The 27327-nt window shown below is 36.6% G+C and overlaps 1 protein-coding gene across 7 annotated transcripts in view; it reads left to right on the forward strand.

Annotated features, from left to right (window-relative positions):
* LOC105465590 (laminin subunit alpha 2) overlaps positions 1-27327 on the forward strand; it is a 628094-nt gene that overhangs the window by 557828 nt on the left and 42939 nt on the right. For all 7 annotated transcript variants that reach the window (XM_071096438.1, XM_071096439.1, XM_071096441.1 and 4 more), the window contains 7 exons: positions 341-495; positions 7903-8046; positions 9065-9198; positions 11260-11419; positions 15082-15206; positions 19190-19352; positions 20026-20170. In XM_071096438.1, the coding sequence (XP_070952539.1) occupies positions 341-495; positions 7903-8046; positions 9065-9198; positions 11260-11419; positions 15082-15206; positions 19190-19352; positions 20026-20170 (1026 nt within the window). The remainder of the gene's footprint in view (positions 1-340; positions 496-7902; positions 8047-9064; positions 9199-11259; positions 11420-15081; positions 15207-19189; positions 19353-20025; positions 20171-27327) is intronic.

The raw sequence follows: 27327 nt of genomic DNA on the forward strand, positions 1-27327 counted from the left end.
TCTGTGACTAAAGTTCTATTCTGTAAAGGTTAACTTTTTGGCTGAAATTAGAAATTAAGCATTGAATTAAGTTCTTCATATTCTCTACCTTCAATGCTAATTTTTACCTTAATCACAAAGCAAAAGTGGTGGCACTCTGTCCTAACATCTGCTCCCCTGGCCTGCTTGAGTCTCAACTAAAATATTCACATTTGCCATCACACATTTTGCTTTAGCTGTTATGGCCATGCTTTGTCGCGTTAATAAGATGAAATTGTTTGGTTAAGCATACTGCTATTCTAATTCTGTGTGTGCACGTGTGTGCATGCACATACGTGCACACTAATTTTGTTCTATGCAGTTGCCGACGCAGATGCCACTGTCAAAAATCTAGAACAGGAAGCTGACCGGCTAATAGATAAACTCAAACCCATCAAGGAACTTGAGGATAATCTAAAGAAAAACATCTCTGAGATAAAGGAATTGATAAACCAAGCCCGGAAACAAGCCAATTCTGTAAGTTCTTTTTATCGTCAGTATCAGTAATTGATTGTAATTGTTGGATTATTCCTAGAGGGAATGTCTTTCCCCAGGATTCCCCAATGAATGATCTTGGGTTCTTTTCCTTTAACCTGAAGCGATTTGGGGTAGGAGGAGTTGGAGTGGGGGAGAGGTTAGTTTTGTTTTGTTTGTAAATTGCAAAAGACATTTCATGGAACAATAATTACCACTTATTATTGTAGAACTAAGAATTCTGGTATATTCTATTACTGTTTGCATAGAATAATACAAATAGCAAGAAAGAAAACCTTATTATTGTATAATAAAAAGCCATGGATGAGAGTACCTTCCTCTTGCTAAAAACAAACCAAAAAAAGGCCAACTAGTGAGGTTATGGCAGGAATGAAGGAACAATATACGAAATAAGAGCAAAAAGAAACAAACATTATACATATATATTCTTTTGTCTCATATAAACAACAATAAAAATGGCTTTGGTTATAATTTTTACATTTATTTTTTGTTTTGGAGTAGACAGGAAATAGCTGATTTGTCTCAAAAATTTGCTCTTTATTTACCCAATTTGAAGTTACTAGGATAGAGACAGAGCTTTCTAGAAGGTAGCATGCTAATGAGCCAGGGCAGAGTTGTTAAGTGCCAACGTGAAACTTTAGTCAAAGGAAGGAAGGAAAGGGAGTGGAGGGGAGGGGAGAAAGAAAGAAAGAAAGAAAGGACAGTTTTCTTGTTTTCAGGCTTGAACTCAAACCTTGTTAGATACCTTAGTCTTCCATCTCAAAAATTCTGTTTTTTTAACAACTGTGGAGCTAGGACGATCAGAAAAGCCCTTGCTTAGTCCATCAATTTATATTGTTGTAGTATTTAAGAATATGATGCTCCAGTAACAGCATATTCTTTTTCCTCCTTATTCACATCTAACACTTCTAAACAATGCCAAGACAATAAGTTCAAGGTGAACATTGAAAAGGAATTCATGACTGCCTGAAAAAAACTTAGAAAACAACAAAAAGGGCCGGGGCGGTGGCTCATGCCTGTAATCCAGCACTTTGGGAGGCCGAGGCAGGTGGATCACAAGGTCAGGAGATCGAGACCATCCTAGCTAACACAGTGAAACCCCGTCTCTACTAAAAATACAAAAAAATAGCCGGGCGTGGAGGTGGGTGCCTCTAGTCCCAGCTACTCGGGAGGCTGAGGCAGGAGAATGGCATGAACCCGGGAGGCAGAGCTTGCAGTGAGCCGAGATCGCGCAACTGCACTCCAGCCTGAGAGACAGCAAGACTCCATCTCAAAAAAAAAAAAAGAAAAAGAAAAAAAGAAAACAACAAAAAGATTAGTGAAGATGATGTTACATAAGACCAGAGTAATAAATCAGTGAAAGGATCTGAGAAAACATATATTCAACTAGAATATGAAAGCCAGGCAGTATCGTTGACAGGTGATCATTATGTATGTAAAGCAGAAGATTAAAAGAAACCAGATGTTACTTCAAGGTTTGAAGTTTTATCTAAGATTTAGCCAACATGGAAAAAACCTCTACTATGTTCAGTGTTACTTTCTGTAAGGTACACAAAGATGTATAAAGGAGTTCTTTCACTCACAAAGTTTATAAAATAGTAGGGAAAATAAGATATGTACACATACCTTGTCACATAATGCAGAATGTTCTACCACATTATAGAAGCCTTGAGAAGTGACATAAAAGTTCTAGAAGGAACAATCACTTCTAGTAGGGCCTGAAGATTTCCTGAAGGGAAGGATTTGAGCCAGGCATTGAGGTGGGATAGTGCTGGGGAGTTGGAGGTAGAGTCAGGGAACGGGGAGAGTATTCTGAAAAGAGGGAATGACTTAAAGGAAGGCAGAGGGAGAAGGAAGTTTTAGGGTCCGTTTAGGAAAAAGAAGTAGAGTTTGCCCAGAGTAATTGATAAAGGAAACACATAACCAGAAAGGCCAATAGAGGCCAGGTCTTGTCAGGCCTTCAATAATCAGTTAAGCAGTTTCATTTAACAACACTTGTACTTGGGATAAGCCTCACTGGAGAGGATAAGCTGAAAGCTTTGAGCATGGAACACAGTGTAATCAGAACTGTGCTTTTTAAATATAAATCCAGAAGCAATTTGTGGGGTAGATGAAAGAAAGAAGAATGAAGGACCCAACTATAGCTATGGCAAGAGAAAAGAAGAACATGGTGTACCACTCTTATATTTTGCAGTGTTAACTTGGAAGAAGCAATAAGAGTAAATATTATTTTGGAATCTCACCTTTAGCCACATTTTCTGACTTAGTCATCAAGTAGATAAATCTATACTTTTTTATTATTTCTTCATTGTAAAGATTTCTGAGTGCTTTTCCCCTCCTCACAAAAGGGTGAAATTTGGACATGTAAGCATATAAAACCTGTCTTAAAGTATAAAATAAAAGAAAGGTATAGGCTGGGCATGGTGGCTCATGCCTGTAATCCCAACACTTTGGGAGGCCAAGGCGGGCAGATTTCACGAACTCAGGAGTTTGGGACCAGCCTGGGCAGTGTCACAAAACCACATCTCTACAAAAAATTGAAAAATTACCTGGGCATGGTGGTGGATGCCTATAGTGCCAGCTACTTGGGGGGCTGAGGTGGGAGGATCACTTGCTCCGGAAGATGAGGTTGCAGTGAGCCATGTTCACACCATAGCACTCCAGCCCGGGTGACAAATAGAATCCCCGTCTCAAAAAAAAAAAAAAAAAAAGGAAAGAAAAAAAGAAAGGTACAAAAGTAATGTTAGAAAAAGTAATCATTGTCCATGCATTTCAAAGAAATTCCCAATCACTTTTGCAAATGGAACTACAACACAATGCCTTATTTTTTGTAAGACATTAGAAATATGCAAGTAGCCAATTTTTTTCCAAATGAGTTTTGTACTAAATGAATATTACATTTTCTGATTTGTAAATATGGATATCTGGATATGACCTTAACACATACTTGACATGACCAAAACATTAAAGACATTTATTTTAAAGTAGCTTTCTCTGGGTTTGTTGATTCTGAAATTGAGTGGCTGATACTCCTTTAAATGAATGACCTACTTACTGGAAGAAAAATACAGTGAAAATCCAATAGATATAATAACGGGATACTCAATAATGTTTGAGTTCATGATGATTAACTGGTAAATAATGTTGTATTATTGAAATGCCTTAAAGATACTTAATGCTTAGTGATTTTTGTTTAGAGGTCTTACTAAGGATCTGCATTAGAAATAACAATAATTGATAGAGCCAAACATTCTGAAAGGATGTTTGAATTTCAGAAATTTCTTTCCTCTTACAAGAGGGATATATCCCAAAGATTTCTTCTAGAGATATAGTATTTTGATTTACCTGATTTCTTCTAAAGATATAATATTTAGATTTACCTGTTTAAAGTTGGTTAAAAGAAATACCTATTATTGAAAATCAAAACCCAAAGTATTCAAAAGGAAAAGACTACTAGTTATGTACTGGTTGTCAACAGTTTGGGCTAAGTGAATGTTTCAGGTTCTGAAAGTATATTCAAAACCAGAAAACAGAGAGCAGACAGTCCAAGAGGATTTTCTACATGAATGTGTGAGAGCTGGACAATAGGTTACTGTCTAATCCACTTCGCGCTGCTATGACAAAATACCACAGACTGGGTAATTTATAAAGAAAAGAAATTTATTCTCACAGTTCTGGAGACTGGGAAATCCAAGATCAAGGTGCTGGCAGATTAGGGACCTGTTTTTCTGCTTCCAAGATGGCACTTTGAATGCTGCATCCTCAGGAGAGAAGGAACATTGTGTCTTCACATGGCAGAAGAGCAAGAGAGAGAGAGCTCTCACCCCTGTAAGCCTTTTTAATAGTGGCATCAATTCATTCATAAGGAGGGAGCCCTCATGACCAAAACACTTCCCAAAAGGGCCCCCTCCCAATACTGTTGCACTGAGGATTAAATTTCAAACACATGGATTTTGTTGGACACATTCAAACCATAGCAGTTACTCTGTAGGATTAATTGCTGGCCTATTTGGCATAACATCATCATTTTGTTTCAAGAATTGTATTTGTTAGATATGTATTCTATACAATAGATTGGTTGTAACCTCTAGTGACGTTAGATACTCAGTTTTAAGATGGCTCCTCTCTTGGACTTGGAGTTCTCAGGTAGAGCTTCACCAGGTCAGTTAGATTTTAATGCTGCTGCTCTGTCTGCATCAGTTTTTTTTTTTTTTTTTTTTTTTTTTTTTTTTTTTTTTTGAGACGGAGTCTCACTCTGTGGACAGGCTGGATTGCAGTGGCGTGATCTCGGCTCACTGCAGTCTCCGCCTCCCAGGTTCAAGCAATTCTCCTGCCTCAGCCTCCTGAGTAGCTGGGACTATAGGCATGTGCCATCATGCCCAGCTAATTGTTTTTGTATTTTTAGTAGATACAGGGCTTCACCATGTTGGCCAAGATTGTCTCCATCTCTTGACCTCATAATCCGCCCGCCTTGGCCTCCCAAAGTGCTGGGATTACAGGCATGAGCCACCACACCCGGCTCTGTCTGCTACACTTTGACAACCCCCTTTTCAACGCACTAATCATGGCATCCCCTGGTTTTTTTTTTTTTTTGGTTTTTGTTTTGTTTTGTTCTGTTTTGTTTTGTTTACCAGGCTTACCTAAGCAAGGACTGAAATTCATTCTGTGACCAAATGATCACGTTACATTTATATTCAGTCATCTCTTCTCTAAATAATAACTGAGGGATATTATTCAATTGTGTTTTGTTTTGTTTTGTTTTGACATAAAGTCTCTCTCTGTCACCCAGGCTGGAGTACAGTGGCGCAATCTTGGCTCACTGCAACCTCCGCCTCCCGGGTTCAAGCAATTCTCCTGCCTCAGCCTCCTGAGTAGCTGGGACTACAGGCACGTGCCACCATGGCCAGCTAGTATTTTCAGTAAGATGGGGTTTCACCATGTTAGCCAGGATGGTCTCGATCTCCTGACCTCGGGATCCACCCACCTCAGCCTCCCAAAGTGCTGGGATTACAGGCATGAGCCACCGCACTCAGCCTCAATTGTGATTTTAAACAAAACTGATTTATCAAGAATTAAACTAGCCATAATACTGCCATAGGGCCAAGCTATAAAGCGTTTATGAAATAAAAATGAAGTAAACTACATATAGTCACTTTGACTACTAATTCAGCCCCATCAGAATTGGATATGCTTATCTGCCAGGGATAATGCACTATTCAGTTCTACTCATGAATTCCAGTCAGATCTTGATTTCTTGTTCGCTTTGATCTTCTTATGATGTCAATGGTACTTATAGCCTGCCTCAGATATTAAATTTTCTCAATGCCAAGGTCTTCTCTGATAGTGATTTTGGTTCACTTTCAGCAAATTGCTAAAAAATCACTATATCTGACACCCTTTCCTGAACATTAAAAATATCTGAAGACCATATTTTTCCCCCTGCCCTCTACTGTGCTGTCTTTCTCTTGCTTTGCTTTATTCTTTTTATCTCTAATCCCTTGGATGACCCTTGGTATAGCTGCCATTCTATCACAGAACACCCTTTGCCAACTCCCATCGCTCATCTGCTTTGCCATGTTAACATCCAAGTAAAAATTGTACATTTCCTACATTGTTTTGCAATTCATTTTCACTCACCTACTCTCAACACTGTATGTAGAAGGGAAATTCCCTGATTTGTGAAGCAGGAACTAACTTCCCAACTGAAAACCACCCCATCCAGAAGACTATCTCCTTAGGACACAGAGTAAACACTCTGGGGACCTTAGTTGGCCCGAAGTCCTGCACCCAGCAGTTGGCAGGCTGGCCCCACCTTTTTGGGGAAGGCAAGAACAAGAAAGTGGTTTAAGCAGCAGGCTTCCTGGGATGTCTAGCCCCAGGCCACCACACTCAGGCCTCCAGGAGTCACCCTTCCTCAGGTGGTGGAGGAAACAGCCTCTGTTTCTCTCCAGAACACAGTTTCCTCTTTGTGGAGATACAATTTGTTTAGCAGATCAGGTGAGTCAACAACAATAAACAAATAAATGACTTATGTAGGTCTGTGGGAGACATAACAGATCTTCTGTATCCCTAGAAGTCTCAAATCTATATGAATTTACCATTGCAAAAATCCCTCTTTAGTCTTCTCTTTTGAATCCAACCAATTTGGCACACAACCTTTGCAGTAAACTTTCATAACCCTTGGAGAAGGGCCACAGTTCTGCCCATACTCAAACACAAATGAGACCCCTGGAGACACCTCCTGGTGTCATGATCATATGGAGGCTGTTTTGGTTTCTAGGCTATCTTGTTGGGAGTCTGCACAGCCCTTCCATAGGGGTAATGATAATGCTAGTTCGTTTTCTTCCAAATGTGCAAATTACACAAGTAGCACAAAATGCTAGAAGAAATGAAAAGATGAAAATTCACGGCAAGTGAAAGCCAACAGGGCATTTGAACAAATGGCAGAGAGAGGTTTTACATCTTCCTCTGTCTCTGCCTCTTTCTGGAGTGCTATCAATGAGCAAAGTTACAGATTCTCTCTGAGTCCAAGCAACTATTTTGCTATCCTGAAAGTAACCCTTTGATGGTGATTTTCCATCTGACCCTACAGAAATTAAATCAAATAATCAACTAGTGTTGTTTATGATTGAAGGAGGGCTATCTAAATATAAGTAAAAATTGATATGAACAGTGTTACTCTATTCATATAGGCATTCCTTTTTTATCAATTTATAGTAATTTTTAAGGTATTTTTCAAAAGAAAAGGAAGCTATTAAATACATTAGTAGTGATAGCCATTGGAAATTATTTCCATTTCATTTCCTGGCAACTTCATAAAAAGGTATAATTTATTCTGAAATGTGTGTTCTGAGTGGAATGATTAATATTCTTCTTACTGTTAGAACACCTAGAACAAAATCTATTTGTCCTCTTTCAACTATGAGAGCATGGGAGGGTTGGTAATTTCCTCTGGAAAATGGAAAGAAAAATAGTTTCTTAGTTTAAGTGATACCAAAACCGCTGAAATTTCAATTGTAAAATTTCACTAAACAACCTAATGAAGATCATTCTTGTTAGTTCCATGTAAAATCACCTTCCTAAAATGTTCCCATATTCATAATGGAGAAAGGTATGATGGTAGCAAATTGTTAGTTGCATGCTTCAAAAAATAGTATGATAACAAGACATGGAACTGTGAACAGCTCATTGGCAAAATTCTACTGGAAAACTGCTCTTCTGTGCCCTCATTAATGAGTATAATGGTGTCTGCATATGGGCATTTAATGATACTATTTGATGATAGAAAATAACTTCAAAGAAGAAGCAATGATGGCTTTGTGGTTGGAAGCTACTTCAAACTTTCTGAGAGATTTACTCTTGGTTCTTTGTACCTTGTTTTTCTTAAAGATCAAAGTATCTGTGTCTTCGGGAGGTGACTGCATTCGAACGTACAAGCCAGAAATCAAGAAAGGAAGTTACAATAATATTGTTGTCAATGTAAAGACAGCTGTTGCTGACAACCTCCTCTTTTATCTTGGAAGTGCCAAATTTGTAAGTCTAATATTCAACTTTTCATTAGACTGTGTTTGTGTCTAGCTAGAGGTTAATCCAAAAATGTGTAGAATCCAATAACATGGTCCCCAAATGGTCTAACATAGGCGTTCAGATTTGAAAACCTCAACATCTTACCTCACAAAATTCTGAAGTGTCAAATTAAGTTAGAAGTCAAATGAAAGGAAGAAATACAGTATTTAGTCACATTTACCTTCATTTTTCAGTATATCATCATTTCTGTTAAATTATACTTATAGATCCAGTGATTTAAGAACGCTAATGAGAACAAAGCTATTTTACTTACTTCTTATTTGTTTATCTTATTTACTGTTCAAACTAAATTACAATAAACTCTTCTGTTAATGAAATGAAAATAGCAAAGTGTGTACTATTTTTTTTAACCAATGAAAACTCTGCTAACCTGTTTTGAATTTATGACCTGAACTGAAATAACACAGATTATATGGACAAAAGCCCACCCATAAAGTTCTAATTTCTTCCATTTGAACTATTTGATTTTGCATGCATGGGGATCTTCCAAAATGAATATGACTTCTTAACAAATCAGTCATGGTGTAAGTCAATATTTGCCGTTTGGGTAAGGAATTCTAGGTCAGTTTGAGAAATAAAATCATAGCCGCCCCCTCAAAAATGTCAGTGTCTTTGGTGAAAATAATAATGGATTCTAAATTTAAATATTTGTTTTTATCTTTACCACAAGTATCAGAGTGATAAAGGCTTTGGTCTCAAAATTAGACTTAATTAGAATTGGTAAAATTAACAAACATGCCTGAGCATTATGGACTTTTTTTTTTTTTTGCTTTAAGGATACAAAAATAAAATATTATTTTAATAACGTATAATAATAATTAATATTATTTGACAAGTATTATCATGAAGCTCCTAATTATTTCACATGTCTGCAAATGGCACTTACTGAAAATCACTCTGCTTGTCTCCTCTTTAAAGGTGCTTTATATCTGATATCTCTTGTGTTTGTATTTCTCTGATCTAGATTGACTTTCTGGCTATAGAAATGCGTAAAGGCAAAGTCAGCTTCCTCTGGGATGTTGGATCTGGAGTTGGACGTGTAGAGTACCCAGATTTGACTATTGATGACTCATATTGGTACCGTATTATGGCATCAAGGTAACCAACTTAATAAAGATTAAGATAATTAAATGATAGAATTTTGAAGTAGTTTCCCAGTTTATAAGACAACTCCTATTTCCATTTCAATAAGGTAGCTGTGTATGTATGTAGATACATGTGTATGAATTTTATATGTTATACGTATACATGTCTGGGAGTGGGTATGTTTGTCGTACTTGTTAGGAACTGACAAACCTTCCAGGTATTGACCAGAGGAACCAGTCCATTTCTGACCCCTTTATCTTGTGTCTGTAGGAATTTGGGGGCGTCGCTGTCTCAGGCTTCTTATCTCGCCTGAAAAAAGTACCGTCACTCATTCTTATGCAATACAAGCCAAAGCATAAGAGCATCATTATTGCCTGTCTTTGGTGTACACAGTTCCTCTTTTAGTCTACATAGCCACCATAGAAACATGCAGTATCAAAACGCTGAAATTCATATGTAACATATCAGGTCCACCCTACTTAAAATGGGAAATAATCGAGAATTGATTCAGTTATCCTATCTTTGGAGCTTTAATGCAATTATCAACGTCTAGTACGATATCGATTACTTATAGAACTATCCCTGTCTTCAGCACTTCCCTCATTATCTCTTCTTGTTTTCCCAATTCTCAACTCCCTGTTAAACCCAAAGCAGCTAACAGTTGAGAGGTATGGTTATGGGCCTAGGGCTGGGCATGAAGCTGATCGGAGATAGAGAAGATATAAGGAACTGGTAATCGTTGACTCTGGGTGATAGATACATAGAGTTGCATTCTGTTTGTAGATACTTAAGTTTTTCCATAATAAAAAGTTTAAAAGAAAGAGCCACGTTCAATGGCATGTGCTGTAGTCCCAGCTACTTGGGAGGCTGAGTCAGGAGGATCATTTCAGCCCAGGAATTCAAGGCTGTGGTCATGATGATCGTGCCTGTGAATAACCACTGCAGTCCAGCCTGGGCAACATAGCAAGACTTCATCTCTTAAAAAAAAAAAAAAGGTATAAAAAAATGAGAAGCAATATTTTTAGTTCGTTTTAAGCAAGTTTTTCAGCAAAAGTGTGTGTGCATGTGTGTGAGAGAGAGAGAGAGTGACAGAGTGCTTGCATATTTAGTGGTGTTGAGGGAATTAAGTACTTAACCGGGTTTAAGGACATTTATACTCATAAAGTACAGTTCTTCTTTCAGAAAAGATACATTCTGTTAAAGAAAGTGAACCTTATTTGATAAATTCATTCTTTTGTTACCATGTATTTCACTTAACACTGCATCCTCAAAGATAAAAAGATTACCAAAATGAGACAGCAGGGAGAGAAATATGACACCGAAGTTTTATTATGACTGCTTGTCTCCAAAGAGAGACCAGATTTTCATATTTAACAGCTCATGGAAATCAATCACTTAAAAAAGAAAATGAAATAAAATGATAATAGCTTTCAAAATTCTGTTAATTGAATTTCAAAGTGAACTTCTATGCAATTTGTACACTGAAATCTGAACGGTGGATATTGTACTACACATTAAGATGCTGTGCCAAACAATAAAAGATATACCATTCTAGGAAGACTACTTCAACAAACTGGGATCCAAGATATTATAAAGAATTTTAGGAGAAATCTTGCAGCTTATGATGTGGAAGGGTGGTTCATTTGGGGTCCACTTGCTGAATTAAATTAAACAAAATGCCGAAAGTAATATAAACTTGCATAAATTGTATGTGTTGGAAAATAGTAAATTATGTAAGCCATAGGAAAAAGAGTTTCCACTTAACCAATAGCAATTCCATCAATTAACTGCTGCTGTGTCATTTCATGTCAATGAACACACACAGAATCAGGATATGGTGGTCACTGGTTCTGGTTGAAACTGATGTGAGTGTTCAGCCAAGATCAGACTCTGAGTATTGATTTGAGATCTAATGAATTTGGAATGTTAGAAACTAAACAGCCAGTTTTCTCCTAAATTCTTAAAAACAAGTCTCTGCATTTTGTATCTTTTAAATCTGGAATTACCAGAAATGTGATGCATATTACATTTTCTGTATGTTCCTCCCCTTCACTTCAACACGTACCCTTGAAGAACTGGGAGAAATGGAACTATTTCTGTGAGAGCCCTGGATGGACCCAAAGCCAGCATTGTACCCAGCACATACCATTCGACGTCTCCTCCAGGGTACACTATTCTAGATGTGGATGCAAATGCAATGCTGTTTGTTGGTGGCCTGACTGGGAAATTAAAGGTAATGTGTTCATCCTCCTCCTGTTCTATTTCATCTTTGTTGACATCTCTTGACATAATTGCTTCAGGAGAAGGTATGATAAAGCTCTGTAAAACTTGACCACGTTTTACTTAACTTGCATTTATGAAAACATGAATTTATTTTGAGTAAGAATTTTCTTCTTTGAAGATTCAACCTGGAAACACAGTATTTTTAAGCCTGTGTGTATTTATTTAAACAGCTGTTGTTTTGTCTTTATCTGTGGCATCAGTTTTGTGTATATTCTTGTTTTAGTTGCCTCAAGAGCCAAGTGTTTTTTAAGTATACCTGATCTTCTGAATCGATTTGTGATTTATAGATATGAAGTGCTATAAAGTTCATACTCACATCTAATTAAAAGATTTATGAATACTTTGGGAAATATCACAGGAGCTATAAGCTTTCAAAACATGATCTGGTTTTAAAGTTTTCAAGTTGCTCTTATTCTTATACGGTGATGCACTTAATATTCATAATTGCTTCATGACAGTCCTTGCGCATTTCAAAATGCAGAAAGCCTGCCTTTTAAAGAAGGTTGTGTTGATTAAATGGAATTAGGTGTTGGGAAGCCACTATGGGTGAGATGCAGGAGCACAACCAAATATAATGGATAATCCTGGGATTGTCAGAATCATTCTGGGATGAGATTAGTCAGAAAACGTGAAAAGCCAGGGTGACCCCAAATTTATGAGGACTCAGCCTTCATATAGAATGAGGTTATTTTATTTGCTTTGAGTATGAGCTGTGACTCTAAAGTATGAGAACTGATTCCAAAACCACATGCTGAAGTTATCCTCATTTCTTAGAACTTCATATAAATGTATATGGTACATAGTTACATATAGTCATATTACCAACTTTCTCTCCTTCACAGATGGATAAATACAGGGACAGCACACAGTAGTACAAAAGCCATGAATTTTGAAATCAAATCCAGGTTGAATTTCCTTCTCTTCCACTTACTAAAATATGACCTTAGACAAGTTACTTAACCCCTTGGGCTTTGGTTTTCTCAACTAGAAAAGAATGATAAAAATATCTACCTTGCTTGCATATTGTAGGATACAATAATACATTTTTTAATATGCTTATAACTCTTCCTATATGTTAAGTAATGTTCTCAGTAGTTTACATGAATTAACTTGTTTAATTTTTACAACAACCCCAAAAGGTATGTCTTAGTCCGTTAAGGCTGCTGTAAGAAAAATACCCTGGGTAGTTTATAAATAAACAAACATTTATTTCTCACAGTTCTTGAAGCTAAGAAGTCTGAGATCAAGGTACCGGTAGATTTGGTGTTTAGTGAGGGCCAGTTTTTCATAGAAGGAGCCTCCTTGCTGTTCTCACATAGTAGAAAGAGTGAACAAGCTCCTTTGGACCTATTTTATAAGGACACTAATTCCATTCATGAAGACCCTGCCCCTCACCACCTAAAACTCACCTCTCAAATGCCCTGCCTCCTAATACCATCACTTTGGTGGGTAGGATTTTAATATATGAATTTTGGGAGGGACACAAACATTCACACCACAGCAAGGTAGATACTAATATTCTCCTCATTCTATAGTTAAGGAATCTGAAGAAGAGAGACGTTAAATATCTTGACCAAGGTCACACAGTAATTAGCAGAGCTGGGATTTGAACACAGGTTAATAGGCACAATAGTCTTCACTCGCAGCATCTTGCTTCACTGCCACAGTGAATAGTGAGATTGTGTGTATAAAATATATGGCGAATAACTGAGATGTGGTCATCACACCTTAAATTGTACCTTAATTATTATTATGCAAATGTAATTGGCACAAAAGCAGCATTCTGTCAGTCTCAGAAAAAGGAAGAAAACATGAACAAATGAAATCTACAGAAAACCTTAAGAAGTCATTTTGGCCAAGAATTTCAAGGCTCCTGCCACACCAGAATATGAACCAAAAGCTGAAAACAACTAAATGAACTTGCTGATGAGAATTCAAATGAGCAGGAAAATCTCTCAAATATAGCTTTTCAGGATGCGAGAAGAAGCAGAAAGCAAGCAGAATTCACAAGTAGAATAATCAATCTCTAGAAAATTAAGAGGTTCAGACTGATGACAGAGCATTGCAAGGACGATTCCAATGTGCAAGTCAGTCTTTCTATGCGGCTGTGCAACACGTGGTCACAGCAGTGGGAAATGTACATGTTGATGGGTTTAACCTAAAACTATAGCAGTAGGCCATACCATACAGCCTAGGTGTGTAGTAAGCTATACCATCTAGATTTGTGCAAGTACTGTACACTCTATGATTTTAACTATTCAGTAACTGATTTTACTATTTAAAATTTTAACTAGTCAGTAACTGTTTTCTTACATGTGTTCTAAAAACCAAATGAGTCAATGCACTGTTTTTCCTAGATAATTTGAGTAAATGTGGGTTCACTTTGGCACAGAGTTTTTAAAGTTATAGGCACCAGAATATAGTACAGTCATGTGTCACTCAATGTCAGGAATACATTCCAAGAAAGATGGAATTAGGCAATTTCTTCAATGTGCAAACATCATAGAGTGTATAGTACACAAATCTGGATGGCACAGCCTACCACACACCTAGGCTCTATGGTATAGCCTACTGTTCCAAGGCTACAGCCTGTACAGCATGTTACTCCACTGGATACCGTGGGCAATTGTAACTCAGGGTAAGTATTTGTGTATCTAAACATAAACAAGGTACAGTAAAAATACAGTATTATAATTTTATGGAAGCACCATCATATATGTGATCTGTCATTTACCAAGACATTTGTAATATGTCAATGCCAAAACAGTTGTTTAAATTTACAACAAACTTCTCTAGGAGGGACCAGGTCATTCTCTTTCTTCATGATTGTGCATCAAGCCTAAGACCTTTCCTGTGAAAATGACACCAGGATTGAATTTGTTCAGATTATTTATTGATTCTCTGTTTGACTCCAGGCCCTATGCTGTGTATACAAGCAAACAACACCAACGTGGTCTCTTTTCTTACAAAGTTGCTTACTTTTTCTTCATTCCCTTGAACTCGAAATCTTCTTGGCTGTGAACAGAAATTAAAAAATTTAGAACAGCACTACCATAGAGTGATTTAAACAAGTGCTTTTACAAAATCTCTTCTATGTCATCAGCACGTACCCTTTCTTCAGATCTCAGGGGAAAAATCTTTGTGTATGCATGGCCCAAATTTGCCCAAAGAAAATTAGGTAGGAGCATTAGCATTTATTGAACACCCTCTGTATGTCAGGCACTGAGATTGGTGCCATAAATAAATTATCTAACTTTATTCTCACAACAAGTCCACATTGCAGACAAAAGAATAGAATTGTGGAGAAGGTCAGCAGCTCACCTAAAGTAAGAAGCTAGGAAGTGTTTATTTACTGATGATGAAAACTGGTATAGCAAAATGTAATCAGCATTCATTGATTACATAGTTGAGCTTTTCCCCTGTTGTAGACTCATCCTGGAGTAGCTCTAAGGATATAGATATAATATGATGAAAAGATGAATATGTACATATGCCAAAATATCAGAAAGAATGGATAATGATCACTTTAGCTTCTGCTGATAACTCTCATGGATAAACCAAGATTATTTGTGAAATTCCAAATTCTAACAAATACGGTATTTCTTTCTGCAGAAGGCTGATGCTGTACGTGTGATTACATTCACCGGCTGCATGGGAGAAACATACTTTGACAACAAACCTATAGGTTTGTGGAATTTCCGAGAAAAAGAAGGTGACTGCAAAGGATGCACTGTAAGGTTAGTTGAGATGAGGACTCTCCCAGATCTGTCCTGTGCATAATAAAAGCTTCAATTTTTATTGCATAATATTCTATTATCATGTGGATGATGTAGAGCAGGTTTGAAATGATTATGCTCAGAGGTGGAATTACCCCAAAACTAATGAATCTTCAAGTCTCTGCCTGCATTTGCGCAGGCATATTTCAAGCCCTGGGAGGTACACTAGCAGTACATTTGCATAGTCATATGTTTTTATAAAATTTGCAAAGGTAAGAAATTTTGACTACAATCAGTTAAGTTTCCACTCCAGTGTTCCTTCATGTCGAGGGGGGTTTTAGTGTCTGTGAGTAACTCATTGTTACAATTTTTTTTTTTTTTTTCCTAAAGAGAGCTTTCCCCAAACTGATTAAGTTTCAGGTCTTGCTGAGCATGAATTCACTCTATTTATGTTTATAACAAAATTAGAACCCCAGCCCAGGTTTTATGGGTTTTTTTTATTGACACATAGGATCCTACAAGTGCTTCAAGTGGAAACCTATGGGATTTAATGATTCTGCTTCAAGAGAGAAGGAGAACAAGGGGCCGCGATAGTCCAGGAGGAAAGTTCCTAATACATGTCCTCAATTATAAGATAGAGGGTAGAATGAATAGGAATTTGAAAATATTTAACATCCTATCATACTAAGCATGTGTAGAGAATAAACATTTTTATATAAAAATGAATAGAGGATATAAAATATTTAGCTAGAAGTAGAGGATTTCTCAGCATAAAAAGCTTAGAGCCCACTGATCACCCAAGCCTAAAGCAATTTTATTATATTAAATTAAAACGATAAAACATATTTTAAATACCTGCAGACTTAACATGTCATAACAGCAACTCAGAAACCATTAAGTGCTAAGGAGTTTGTGTTATTTTCCATTTAAAGGACATACATATGTTTGTAGGACCCAAATCCTACAGAGTACACTTCACATTTCCTTCTCTACATCTCTGCAGTTTTATAGAAGAAAGTAGCCCCAAAATATTATCCGTCTAAAAGTCTTAACTTCCAACTCTTTGTTTTCTTTTTGACATCATGGACTTGTCAACATGAAATTGAGGATAGTTTGAAAGCCTGACCCATTCATTGTTTAAGATGATTTTGTCAATAATCTTCAACAAAATCTAACATGGAAGGTTGTCTGTAAAATTCTTTCAATACATGAAAGACAATGAAGCCCATATTAATATTCTGCTACTCATAAACAAACACCAACTTTTCCCCAAGCATTTTTTTGGTAAACTTCTAAGTAGGATTTTCAAAAGCCTATTATCAACAAAACACCTAAGGCATTTAAATATCCATTCAGCAGTGCATGTCATGTGAGACTGAACATCACTAATTAACAATTCTGCAAAGATTTTGCACTTCAACATATAAAGCATTATGCTAATTTCTGATAAGAGTATTCCTGTATATACATAGGGTGTTTTGTAGGTTGCAGAGATTCACACTTACAACTTCTTGATACTAGAATGAATACAGCCTAGTCCTGGCCATGAAGAGACATCACCAAGAAGGGAGGAAAAGACAAATATTAAATATTTCAAATATCAGACGTAATACAAATCCCTTTAAAAAGACATATTCAGAGTATACTATGATTGCCCACATCAGATTAAGGGCATCATGATCTGCTTCATGGAGGAGGTGATGTTTGAAATGGGTCTTGACCTGAGGTAACAGTCCAAAAAGAGGAGACAGCAGATGAAATGTGAAGAACATTCTAGTTCCTGAAACCAGTAAGAGCAAAGGGAGGAAGAGTGGGAAGCTGGAGTGTTTTTAGAAAAGAACAAGTGTGAATCCAATCATACAGGACTGGCAAATGGGAGAATGATTCGGGTAAGATGCAGTGGCCACATAGGTTCATACACAGTTCTTCCCAGCATAATCATGATTTCTTTTCTACCCCCTAACGGTAGCTGAATGCAAAGTAAACCAACATAGCTGAAGACACCAACCTCAAAGTACCGTGCCACAACACAGCCTGTCCACAGTGCCCATTCACCCACATGCCTGCCTTCTGCATGACTTGGCCAAGCACTCTATCTTGGAAATGTTCATGGTCCACGTCTTTTCTGTCATTGTGCGTTTTTGCCCCATTGCTAACACTTGGCAGTGTCAACCCTTCTCATACCCGTTGTAATCAAACTATCTTCGCATTTTCCTTTTAAGGTGAAGTGATATGTATACTGAAATAATCCTATATTTTTTAATGTTTTAGTGTGTCGTTTTGAGCTGTGCTAATACTTTGATCAGGATTGTTATTGTTTTGTGAGTTCTCTAATTACATAGTTGTGTAAGTTTTTAGCAGTCAGCCCCAACCCTATTTTCCCATAAGCCCCATTATTTGTTAAAATAATTTTTATGGAACTCCTGGTGTGTGTTTGTTCATTTATTTGTTGTTTTCAGGAAAACACTTATCACATTTGAACATAAAGAGCAATCATTCCTACTAAAGAGCAGGAGTGATTTTATGGAGAAGATGTAAAAATGAGGCTAAAAGAGGTAGACTAAGAAAATGTCATAAAGACCTTAGAATGTCAGTTTTAGAAATTTGCATTTATTCAATAGTCAGTAGAAGAGATGAAATTGTTGTTATGCTTTAGAAAGAGTAATCTGTCAAAGATATTTTTGAAAGTGTATCTTATTTTTCTCACACTTCTAAAATTCACATTAAGATTAAAGTAAGGGGGAAAAAAAGCTGCTACAAGTAAAATGTAGATAGTTGAGCATTGAAATGATATTTTAATAGACTAAGCCCCAATAGTCACCTAGTTCTTGTTAACTAGAGTTAAATGTGGAAGAACATAGTTGCTCCAAAATAGCATAATTAAGCTATACTAACTTTACCAGACATCAAGGTTCAAAAGAGAAACAAAAGGCAAGTTAAGAAGCTTAGTGTTTATTAATTATGAAAGAGTAGGTTTTTTTTTTTTTTAGTAAATGTATTCAGAATGAATAGGATAATTCTATTCTATGTCAAAATATTACAGTATATACCTTGAAGGACTGGTATTTTTTCTCATCCCATAGTCACCAATTCAAAGCCAGACTTATCTTGCTTCTCCTAGTGTTTGCTAATGAATTAAATGAAGTGGGGGGATCTACAGCTCTGTGTTTAGCCACTCCCAGCCCACAACTCTTTCTTGCAGATATCTCCACAATCGTAGTAACATCAGACAGATAGATAGGTAGATAGAGAGATACATAAAAATAGCCTCATGTTTGGAAAAAATATTTTAAATGTTGTATTCACAAGACTTATCTTAGATATTCATTAATTATGCACCCAGTATTGATTAGACATATATATATTCTTTGTGAGGCAATTTGCTATACTAAAATCTTTTTCATCCCACAAACATCAACTGGATTCTAGGATCCAATTACTGTACTGTATGTACTAGATGTTTTGAGTTTGTGCCTGACATGGGACCCAGCCCATAATCTCTTAGATGGTCTCATGAAATTTACATTCTAGTGAAGCAGACAGATAAAAAACATACAAATAAATACAGGCCTCCGTCATTGTCTGAATCTAATTTGTTCCAGAAAAACTTGTTGGAAGGCAAATATTGAGAGAAGGATCCTATATAAAAGAAATGTAATAATGTATTCTCAGCCCATCCAGAAACCCCACCACTTTGTCCAAATACCACTAAGACACCCTTAGGCTTCAATATAACTATCTACTACCAAGTGCTTCTACAAAACATAAAGCACTTAAAAAAACTGATGACTTAGTTATTGCACACCTCATGAAAGGTGAGAGATGGTTTTTACTTATTCTAGCACGGTGGCAGTAGAGATGGAGATATGTGGATGGAACGAAGATGTATTTAAGTTATTTCCTGCCCTACAACAGCCTATAATCTCACTGCTATTCAATGATGTGTTGAATAATGACAGACCAAATAGATATGATCTGATTCACGTGAAATGTCTCCTTCTCAGTCCTCAGGTGGAAGATAGTGAGGGGACTATTCAGTTTGATGGAGAAGGTTATGCATTGGTCAGCCGCCCCATTCGCTGGTACCCCAACATCTCTACCGTCATGTTCAAGTTCAGAACATTTTCTTCGAGTGCTCTCCTGATGTATCTTGCAACACGAGACCTGGTAAAGATCATGTGCATAGCAGAGTTTCCATGATTGAAAATGTGTTTGCTTCTTTTATCAGTTATTGGTAAAATTATCAGTTATTTTCTAAAAAGCTTGGGATGGCTGTCTGGCAGCCAAGAATGGGTGATACAGATAGTGCTTATGTATTTTCACTAGTAACTTTAATCACAAATACAATTTAATTACTATTTATTTTCAGTACAGCTCCCCACATAATCCTTTAAGCAATACATCCGGTAATAATTTTTCCCAGCATGGAGCCATGCAGCAGCAAAATGCTTCCTTAATCTTCTTTCAGAGACCTAAGTTGAAAAGGGGATTCTAAATATTCTTTGGCCTCATTGTTTTCTGGTCAGTATTTCTTAATGAATTCTTTCAGGGAACATACCTTTTGGTTCACTTACTATGTTTTCAAATGAACTCACATTTTACTACTGTAACAAAAGGGTATGTCTTAGAAATTTGGTTGTGACCATTTGCATCATAATTTCACAACCACAGAAATTCAGAAAACAGTAACACCAATTCTATTTTCAGAATGGATTTCTGTAGCAGAGCGACATATTCAGCAATTTAGCCACAAGATCCTAATATAAACCCCACAAAAAAGCGAACACTCATCTATTTCTCTGTGTATCTAATCACTGGTGTATGTTTACTCTATTAATAGAGAGATTTCATGAGTGTGGAGCTCACTGATGGGCACATAAAAGTCAGTTATGATCTGGGTTCAGGAATGGCTTCTGTTGTCAGCAATCAAAACCATAATGATGGAAAATGGAAATCATTCACCCTGTCAAGAATTCAAAAACAAGGTGAGTTTTTACAGTAATAATGCAATATGGGCCTTAATCATGCAATCCAGAGTGCACATGTACCTGATCAAGAGGAAGACTCCATCTATCATTTTAGCTACTCACGGGTTCAGTGAAAAATTGATACAGTCATTTTTTTGGCTTAGATTATAGGTGATTTGGGTTAAACATGACTGATCGAAGAGCCAAATGCTTCTCTATCATTTTCTTTTGAAATTGAGAGCTTAATTTGAAAGCATAAAGCTGTCTTACAAGTTGCAAAATTATATCCTGTAATATGTTTGAAAAATGTTGAGTGCTTTTCTTTTCTCCCTATTCTGTCAAGATGTTTCCTTTAAAGCGGCCCACAATGGAATCTGTAGGGGTGGTAGGGCATAGTTATCAGTTCTTTGCTCATTTAAATTACCAAGCATTTGTATGCGTGCAAGTAAATAATTGATCAATAGTAACATGACATGGTTATGATTCGGGGACATTTTAAAACACTTCCCCAAATGTTGTTTTATCTGATCACATAAGCAGGTATTTTGTTCCAGTGTTAGAGAAAGTAAAATATACACTCAAACTTTTATGTAGTCACAGACATATATATAAAAGATCTCACAACCAAGACAGAAATCTAAGTCTATTAGTTCCGAGTGTCATACTATTGCTTTTTAAGTATATAATTGCACTAATTCTGTGTAGTATGGCGTTACCAATATCTGCAAATGAAACTTCGTTACTTCTGCTAATATAAACAGACTTAATTAATGTTGCCAATGCCAATGTGACATTTCATGAAAATTTAAATTTAACTTTGTACCGTCTTTCATTGCTGCATTTAATACATATCTGCCAAGCACCTTCTAAGTTCCATGTAAGAACTAAATGAAGTTCTAAGTTCTTGCCTTCAAGGAACTTGCATCAAATTGGGGAGATAGACAAGTATCAATGGTTAGAGGTTAGAGAGCTAATTGCTCTGATAGAGATGTGTGTAGCCGGCTAGCAATCTCAGAAGAGAGACACTTGAGTCAAACAGACAGGTCAGTTTCCACTGGAGTGCCCCTGAGGCACAAGCTGGATGAGGAGTTAGCTGGATGAAAAGCATGTATGGACATTTCAGAGTAGTGAAAGTCGTGTGAAAGCCTGGAGTCATCAGAGAGCATAACACATCCTTTTCCAGCTGCATTTCCAACAGGAAACTCTAGAGAAACCCCTCATATGGGACAAAAACTGGCTTTACAATTCTTTATTTTGGAGTGCTGCTGCATACATTGTTCCTGTGTAAGAGAGGCACAAGGCACATTTGCATGTCAGAAGCTCTGTGTAGTTAGTTGTTCAATAAGAAGAATGTTTCGCTGTTTAACCCAGCATTTCCCAAATTTATTTAATCAGAGAAATCCTTCCATTCCTGTAATACTAGCATTCTGCTGAACACACTCTGGCGAATGCTTTAGTAATTACAAGTGAATACATAGCCTACATGGATGAATGTTGGCAGGAATTTATCAGTAGGGGCCAAGTGATGACAGAACCAGTGCATAAGAGGACATATGAGCTAAGTGAGTGAGTTTCAACTTTATCCTGAAAGCTACAGGGATACAGAGAACACTAGGAGTTTTAAGAAAGAGTGTGATATCATAAGATTTGTGCTTTAGTAAAGTTTCTTTAGCAGCAGTTTGGAGATGTGTAGCAATTTAGGATGCTACAGTGTCTGGTGAGCCTAGTGTCTCCCCACCAACTTCTCTTCTATAGTAGTAGAATAATAGATTTGAAGAAAGAAGGAAAAGATGGATATGCATTATAAAAGAAAAAAAGACAACCTAAATGTCCATCAACAGATGATTGAGAACAAATGTGGTACATATACACCATGGAATAATATGCAGCCATAAAAAAAGAAGGAAATCATGTCTTTTGCAGCAACATGAATGGAGCTGGAGGTCATTATCCTAAGTGAAATAACTCAGAAACAGAAAATCAAATACCACGTGTTCTCACTTACAAGGTGAGAAGCTAAACAATGGATACACATTGACGTGAAGGTGGAAACAGTAGACACTGTGGACTCCAAAAGGGTGGAGGGAGGAAAAGGGGTGAAAGTTTAAAAATCACCTATTGGGCTGAGCACGGTGGCTCACGCCTGTAATCCCAACACTTTGGGAGGCCGAGGCGGGTGGATCACAAAGTCTGGAGATCGAGACCATCCTGGCTAACATGGTGAAACTCCATCTCTACTAAAAATACAAAAAAATTAGCCGGGAGTGGTGGCAGGCGCCTGTAGTCCCAGCTACTTGGGAGGCTGAGGCAGGAGAATGGGTGTGAACCCAGGAGGCAGAGCTTGCAGTGAGCCAAGATAGGACCACTGCGCTCCAGCCTGGGCAACAGAGCGAGACTCCATCTCAAAAAAAAAAAAAAACAAAAAAGTCTCTTGGGTACAATGTTCACTGTGGGGGTGATGGATCCACTAGAAGCCCAAATTTCACTCTTGTGCAATATATCCGTGTAACAAACCTGCATATGCACCCCCTGAATCTAAAATTTTAAAATAAGAAAAATAAAGACATTGAAAACACTAGGCTGAATTCTGAATTGGCTAATGCTATAAACTCTAAAGATAATAAGATGCTTGGTTAATGTATAGTGTAACAAACAGGGATAAAATGATTCAACAACTTAGGAGAACAATTTTTATAAATGGTCACCTTGGAAATGCTAATTTCCATGATCAGTCTGTTATCTCAACTTTTATTCTATCCAATAAAGCAAATAACCAAAAGATCTGTGCTCTGAATCAATGTTAGTCAAAGGTCAAGTTACAGAATTATATAAATTTGAAAGTAGTTAAAAATATGTTTTAGGTTTACTGTAACTCCAACATTCCATCAATTCAGAAAGTTCTTCCCCCAATAGGTCTAATTTTTCCAGATTTTACTAGAGCTACTGTTACTGTTACTTTTACTACTCTGTGGTCCAGAAATCAGAAAGAACTTTCCTTTATCCCAGCCTACTCAGTATCTTCTGTGCCATTTCTGGTTTCTAGTTCAATGCTTTTGACACAGTTGGCTGATATCTTCTCATTTTTAAGTCTTCTCCTTGGTTTTCAAATTGACTCTAGACTCACATTGCTTTTTGCCTTTCTGAATATTCCTGTCAAATGCACCAAGCAGTCATTCTCACTTTTATTTTGGGTGTTAATGACATGAATCATCCTCCTTACTTCTCTAATGTATCTCTCTGGTGTCACCATTAAAAAGAAATTAAGTCCTATGAAGTTCAGTTGTTCAGAATTTTGATTCTCAAATTAGACTGGGAACATCTACCTTCTCCTGCCCATGGTTATTACCCATTCTCTATTATTTCTGGTGTCTCACCACAAATTTCTCAAATCAAACAGATGAAATTTTTTATTATAATAAAACTATAGCTGTTCTGTTTTTCCACATGCATTCTCATATATCCAATATATTTTCTCTGATACTTTTAAAGTATTTTATTACTATAGCAGGTCAGTTAATATGTATTAATTTTTCCTTATAAAAAGAAAAGCATTGAAGCCTCAATGGGAAAAGCAAATATTATAAACAAATAATTAACAAAAGAAAAATGCAGACTTCTTATATAAAGTTGAAAAATGTAATCTCAATAGATTACAAGCATATGGTCCTTGACCTGCAGTAGCATATCCAAAGATCACACTTAAAGCAGCAAAATCTGAATTTACTTACTACCTGCTTTGATAAGAGTAGCTCTTATAGGACACATTTATTAAATACCAACTATACATCAGATACTATGCTGGATCAGTGAAGATGCGTAAGGTTCCTACCCTTGAGTGACTTACCTGCTGCACAAGTAGCAAATTACCGTATCGTTAAGATACAGTAAATACCAAGGGAGATACTATGGAGGGAGAGAAATAAGGCACTACCTGAGCCCTAAGGCGTTTTTTTGGTTGTGGGGGTAGGAGAGGTGGAAGCAGTTGCAGGGCGATCCAGGCCAAAAAGCATCATATGAAAAGATAAAGATGTATAAAAACATGGATTATTTGAGCAGATGTTGCAATCAGTTTGAATTACTGGAGTTTACATTTCAAAAGAGTGATAGAAGATAATGCTGGGAACGTTGGCAAGGGCCAGATCACAGGAAGCTGTTTAAACTATGTGGAGGAGTTTGCAGTTCATCTTGATGAACTCGATTTTAAGTAGAGATGTGAAAGGGTAATTTCGACTTAAGTATATTAGTCGAGGTGTCAATTGACATCAAAGAAATGCAGAATAAATCCACCATATGATACCACTACACAGTTATTAGAATGACTGAAATTAAAAAGACTGGCCATACTCAGTGCTGGCAGAAGGTGGAGACACTGGAACTCATACACTGCTGCTGAGGATATAAAGTAGGATAACATTGGAAGAGGTTGGCCATTTCTTAAAAGACTAAATACACATCTTCTATACAAACCAGTCATTTCACTCCTAATTATTCACCCAAGACACATGAAAGCATATTTTTACACAAAGACTTGTACCAGAATGCTCACATTACTTTTATCTGTGTTACTTAAAAACTGTAAACAACTCAAATATCCATCAGCAGGTAAATAGATATACATAAATTGTAGTATACTCATACTATGGAATACCAGTCAGCAATAAAAAACAAGAAAGTATTAATATAGGTACAAAATGTATGAATATCTAAATAGACAGACAAAAAAAAGGCAAATTTAGGCAGACAAAAAGAGTGCATTTGTATAAAATACATGGAAAATGTAAACTAATCTATAGTCACAGAAAGCAGAGGGATGCTACTTGTGAATGGCATATGTAGGAAAAGGCAAAAAGGAGGGATTACAAATGAGCATAAAGAAACTTCCGGGGTGATGGATATGTTCATTGAGTGTGGTGGTGGTTCCACAGGTGTATACATATCTCCTAAAGCATGTAGTTGTTAAATTGCATGCTATAAACATGGTTTAAATTATAGCATGTTAATTATTCCTCAGTAAAACTGTTTTAAAAGTAGAACAGATATTAAAGGTATTTCGGAGAAGAAATTAGTGAAGCTGTTGATTGATTAGATGCGGTGAGGAAGAAGTCAGGATGATTCTCTAGTTTAGTAAATTGGGTGGGGGGTCATAATACCAACAATAAAAAAGTAAGTTAAGTAATACAGATTTGGGAGTGAGATGATAATTATTTTGATTTGGAATGTTTAGCTTTAAGTACTCAAGGAAAATATAGATGATGGTGTCTCACCTGTTGAATGTGAATTTTTAGGCAAAAATCAGGTCCAAGCATACATACATTTAAGTCATCAATACATTGTCAGTAGATATAAACTTGAGTTTGCCCAGATGGCTAAAACCTGAGATGTGGGCAAAGGAAGGGATATTATAAAACATCAACATTTTAGAAGTGTTCAAAAATAGATCCCGTGGTAGGAGATTGAGAATGAAAGGTAAAAAAAAGCCAGAGAGCTTGACATTGTGGAAGCCAGAAGAAATTTCCTATAAGGAAAGAAATGCTAACAGCATTAAATGTTGCATAAACATGGATTCAGATAAAGATTAAAAGGACTCCACTGGGTTTGGATATAGGGAGGTCCCTGAGGACTTTAGCAAGACCAGAGTTCACAGAGTAATGGGAGGGGAATTGAAATAAGGCTCCAGCAATGTGGATCATTGCTCCTTTTCAGTGACCAGATTATTTGTTTTACAGAATTATTCTCAATTAGTTGGCAAGAGCAGTGTCCCTTGAAATTCACGTACAGTCCTTCAGGAGTGTTCCCCATCTTCTTTGAGTCAGTTACAGAACCACAGTCCCTGACACAAGTGTGCCCTATCCCCCAAATGCATCAATAAGGAAGCAAAGCTGAGAACACTCAATTAGATTTTCAGTGGATCAAGAAAGAGAAAAAAAGAGTAATAGCCAAAGTAAAAACACTTAGCTTATAACAACTCTGCATTGATTATAAAATATTTGTTAAGTCCCTACTCTGTCTATTACTTAATAAAATCCTGATTTCCCTACCTACTTATAAATCACATCTGAATCCATCAACTGTGAAATTTTGTGTTAATAGCCTACTTTTCTATTCTGTAAAGAAAAGAAATAGGGCATGAAATAAAAGCAAGCATTAGCATTTACTAGCATTTCCTGGTAGAACCCACTTCATCGCTATCACTCATGAAGGATAGAGTAAAGTACTTCCTTTAAGTCAGTAAAAATATGCCATCCTGTCTCTCTGCCAAAGTTACCTTTTGGGACAGTGAATTTCAATTCAATTGTGTTGCTGCTCTTTAATCATTTTTTCTTAGAATGATCTCTAAAAATGCATATATTCATTCATGGATAAGGAGGAAAACTACCTCCAGTCACCAGCTTGCCTGTGATAGAGAGGCAGAATCTCATTTTCAGACACCATTAAAATACCCACCAGGTCTGCAGAAAGAGACTATTTTCATCTTCCAGTCAACAGCCCCATATGAAAATGTCTTTGCAGATCTAGATAAAAAGGAATGTGTATGAAAAAGTCTTGAAAACAGTTTTATAAATCTATTTTCTTTTAGCCCCCAGTCCAGTCAAGGAGATATATGTGTATGAAACTAATTATGTATACAAAAATAATAAAATAGGTGTGTGAAAGTGATTCAATTTTAAAATCTTAACATGCTAACTATATTTAGTAGGACAATTATTTTAGGTATTTTTCTTGTTCGCTTTTAAGTCTGGTTTGAAGTGTTCATTGGTTTGTGTATTTGATTTTGGTCCTTTTTTAATAAGGCAATTGTGTTTGATTTTACTGAAGATAGATCTTTCTGAAATGATAGAGCTATAAACTTCAAGGGAATTTTGGAATTCGATGTTTCTCTGTGTTTTCCAAAGAACACTGATTCTGAAAGATGATGGGTTGAGTGAAAATAATATTTCATGGTCAAATAAATTTGGGAAATACTTTTTGCTCTATGTCCTTCTCTAGGAGCATTGCATTGCATATTAGCATGCCGAAAGATCTGGGCAGTCATAAAATTAAGAAGATAAATGTTTAACTTTGTATAACCCAGTATTTGTCATATTTATTTGAGCCAGGAACATCCAAGAAACCAGCATCCTAAAAAATAAACATTTAGAAATTTCCTTATAACCCATTGGTTCAAATGCCCATTT

This window comes from Macaca nemestrina, chromosome 5 (genome assembly GCF_043159975.1).
Source record: "Macaca nemestrina isolate mMacNem1 chromosome 5, mMacNem.hap1, whole genome shotgun sequence".
Lineage (NCBI taxonomy): Eukaryota > Metazoa > Chordata > Mammalia > Primates > Cercopithecidae > Macaca > Macaca nemestrina.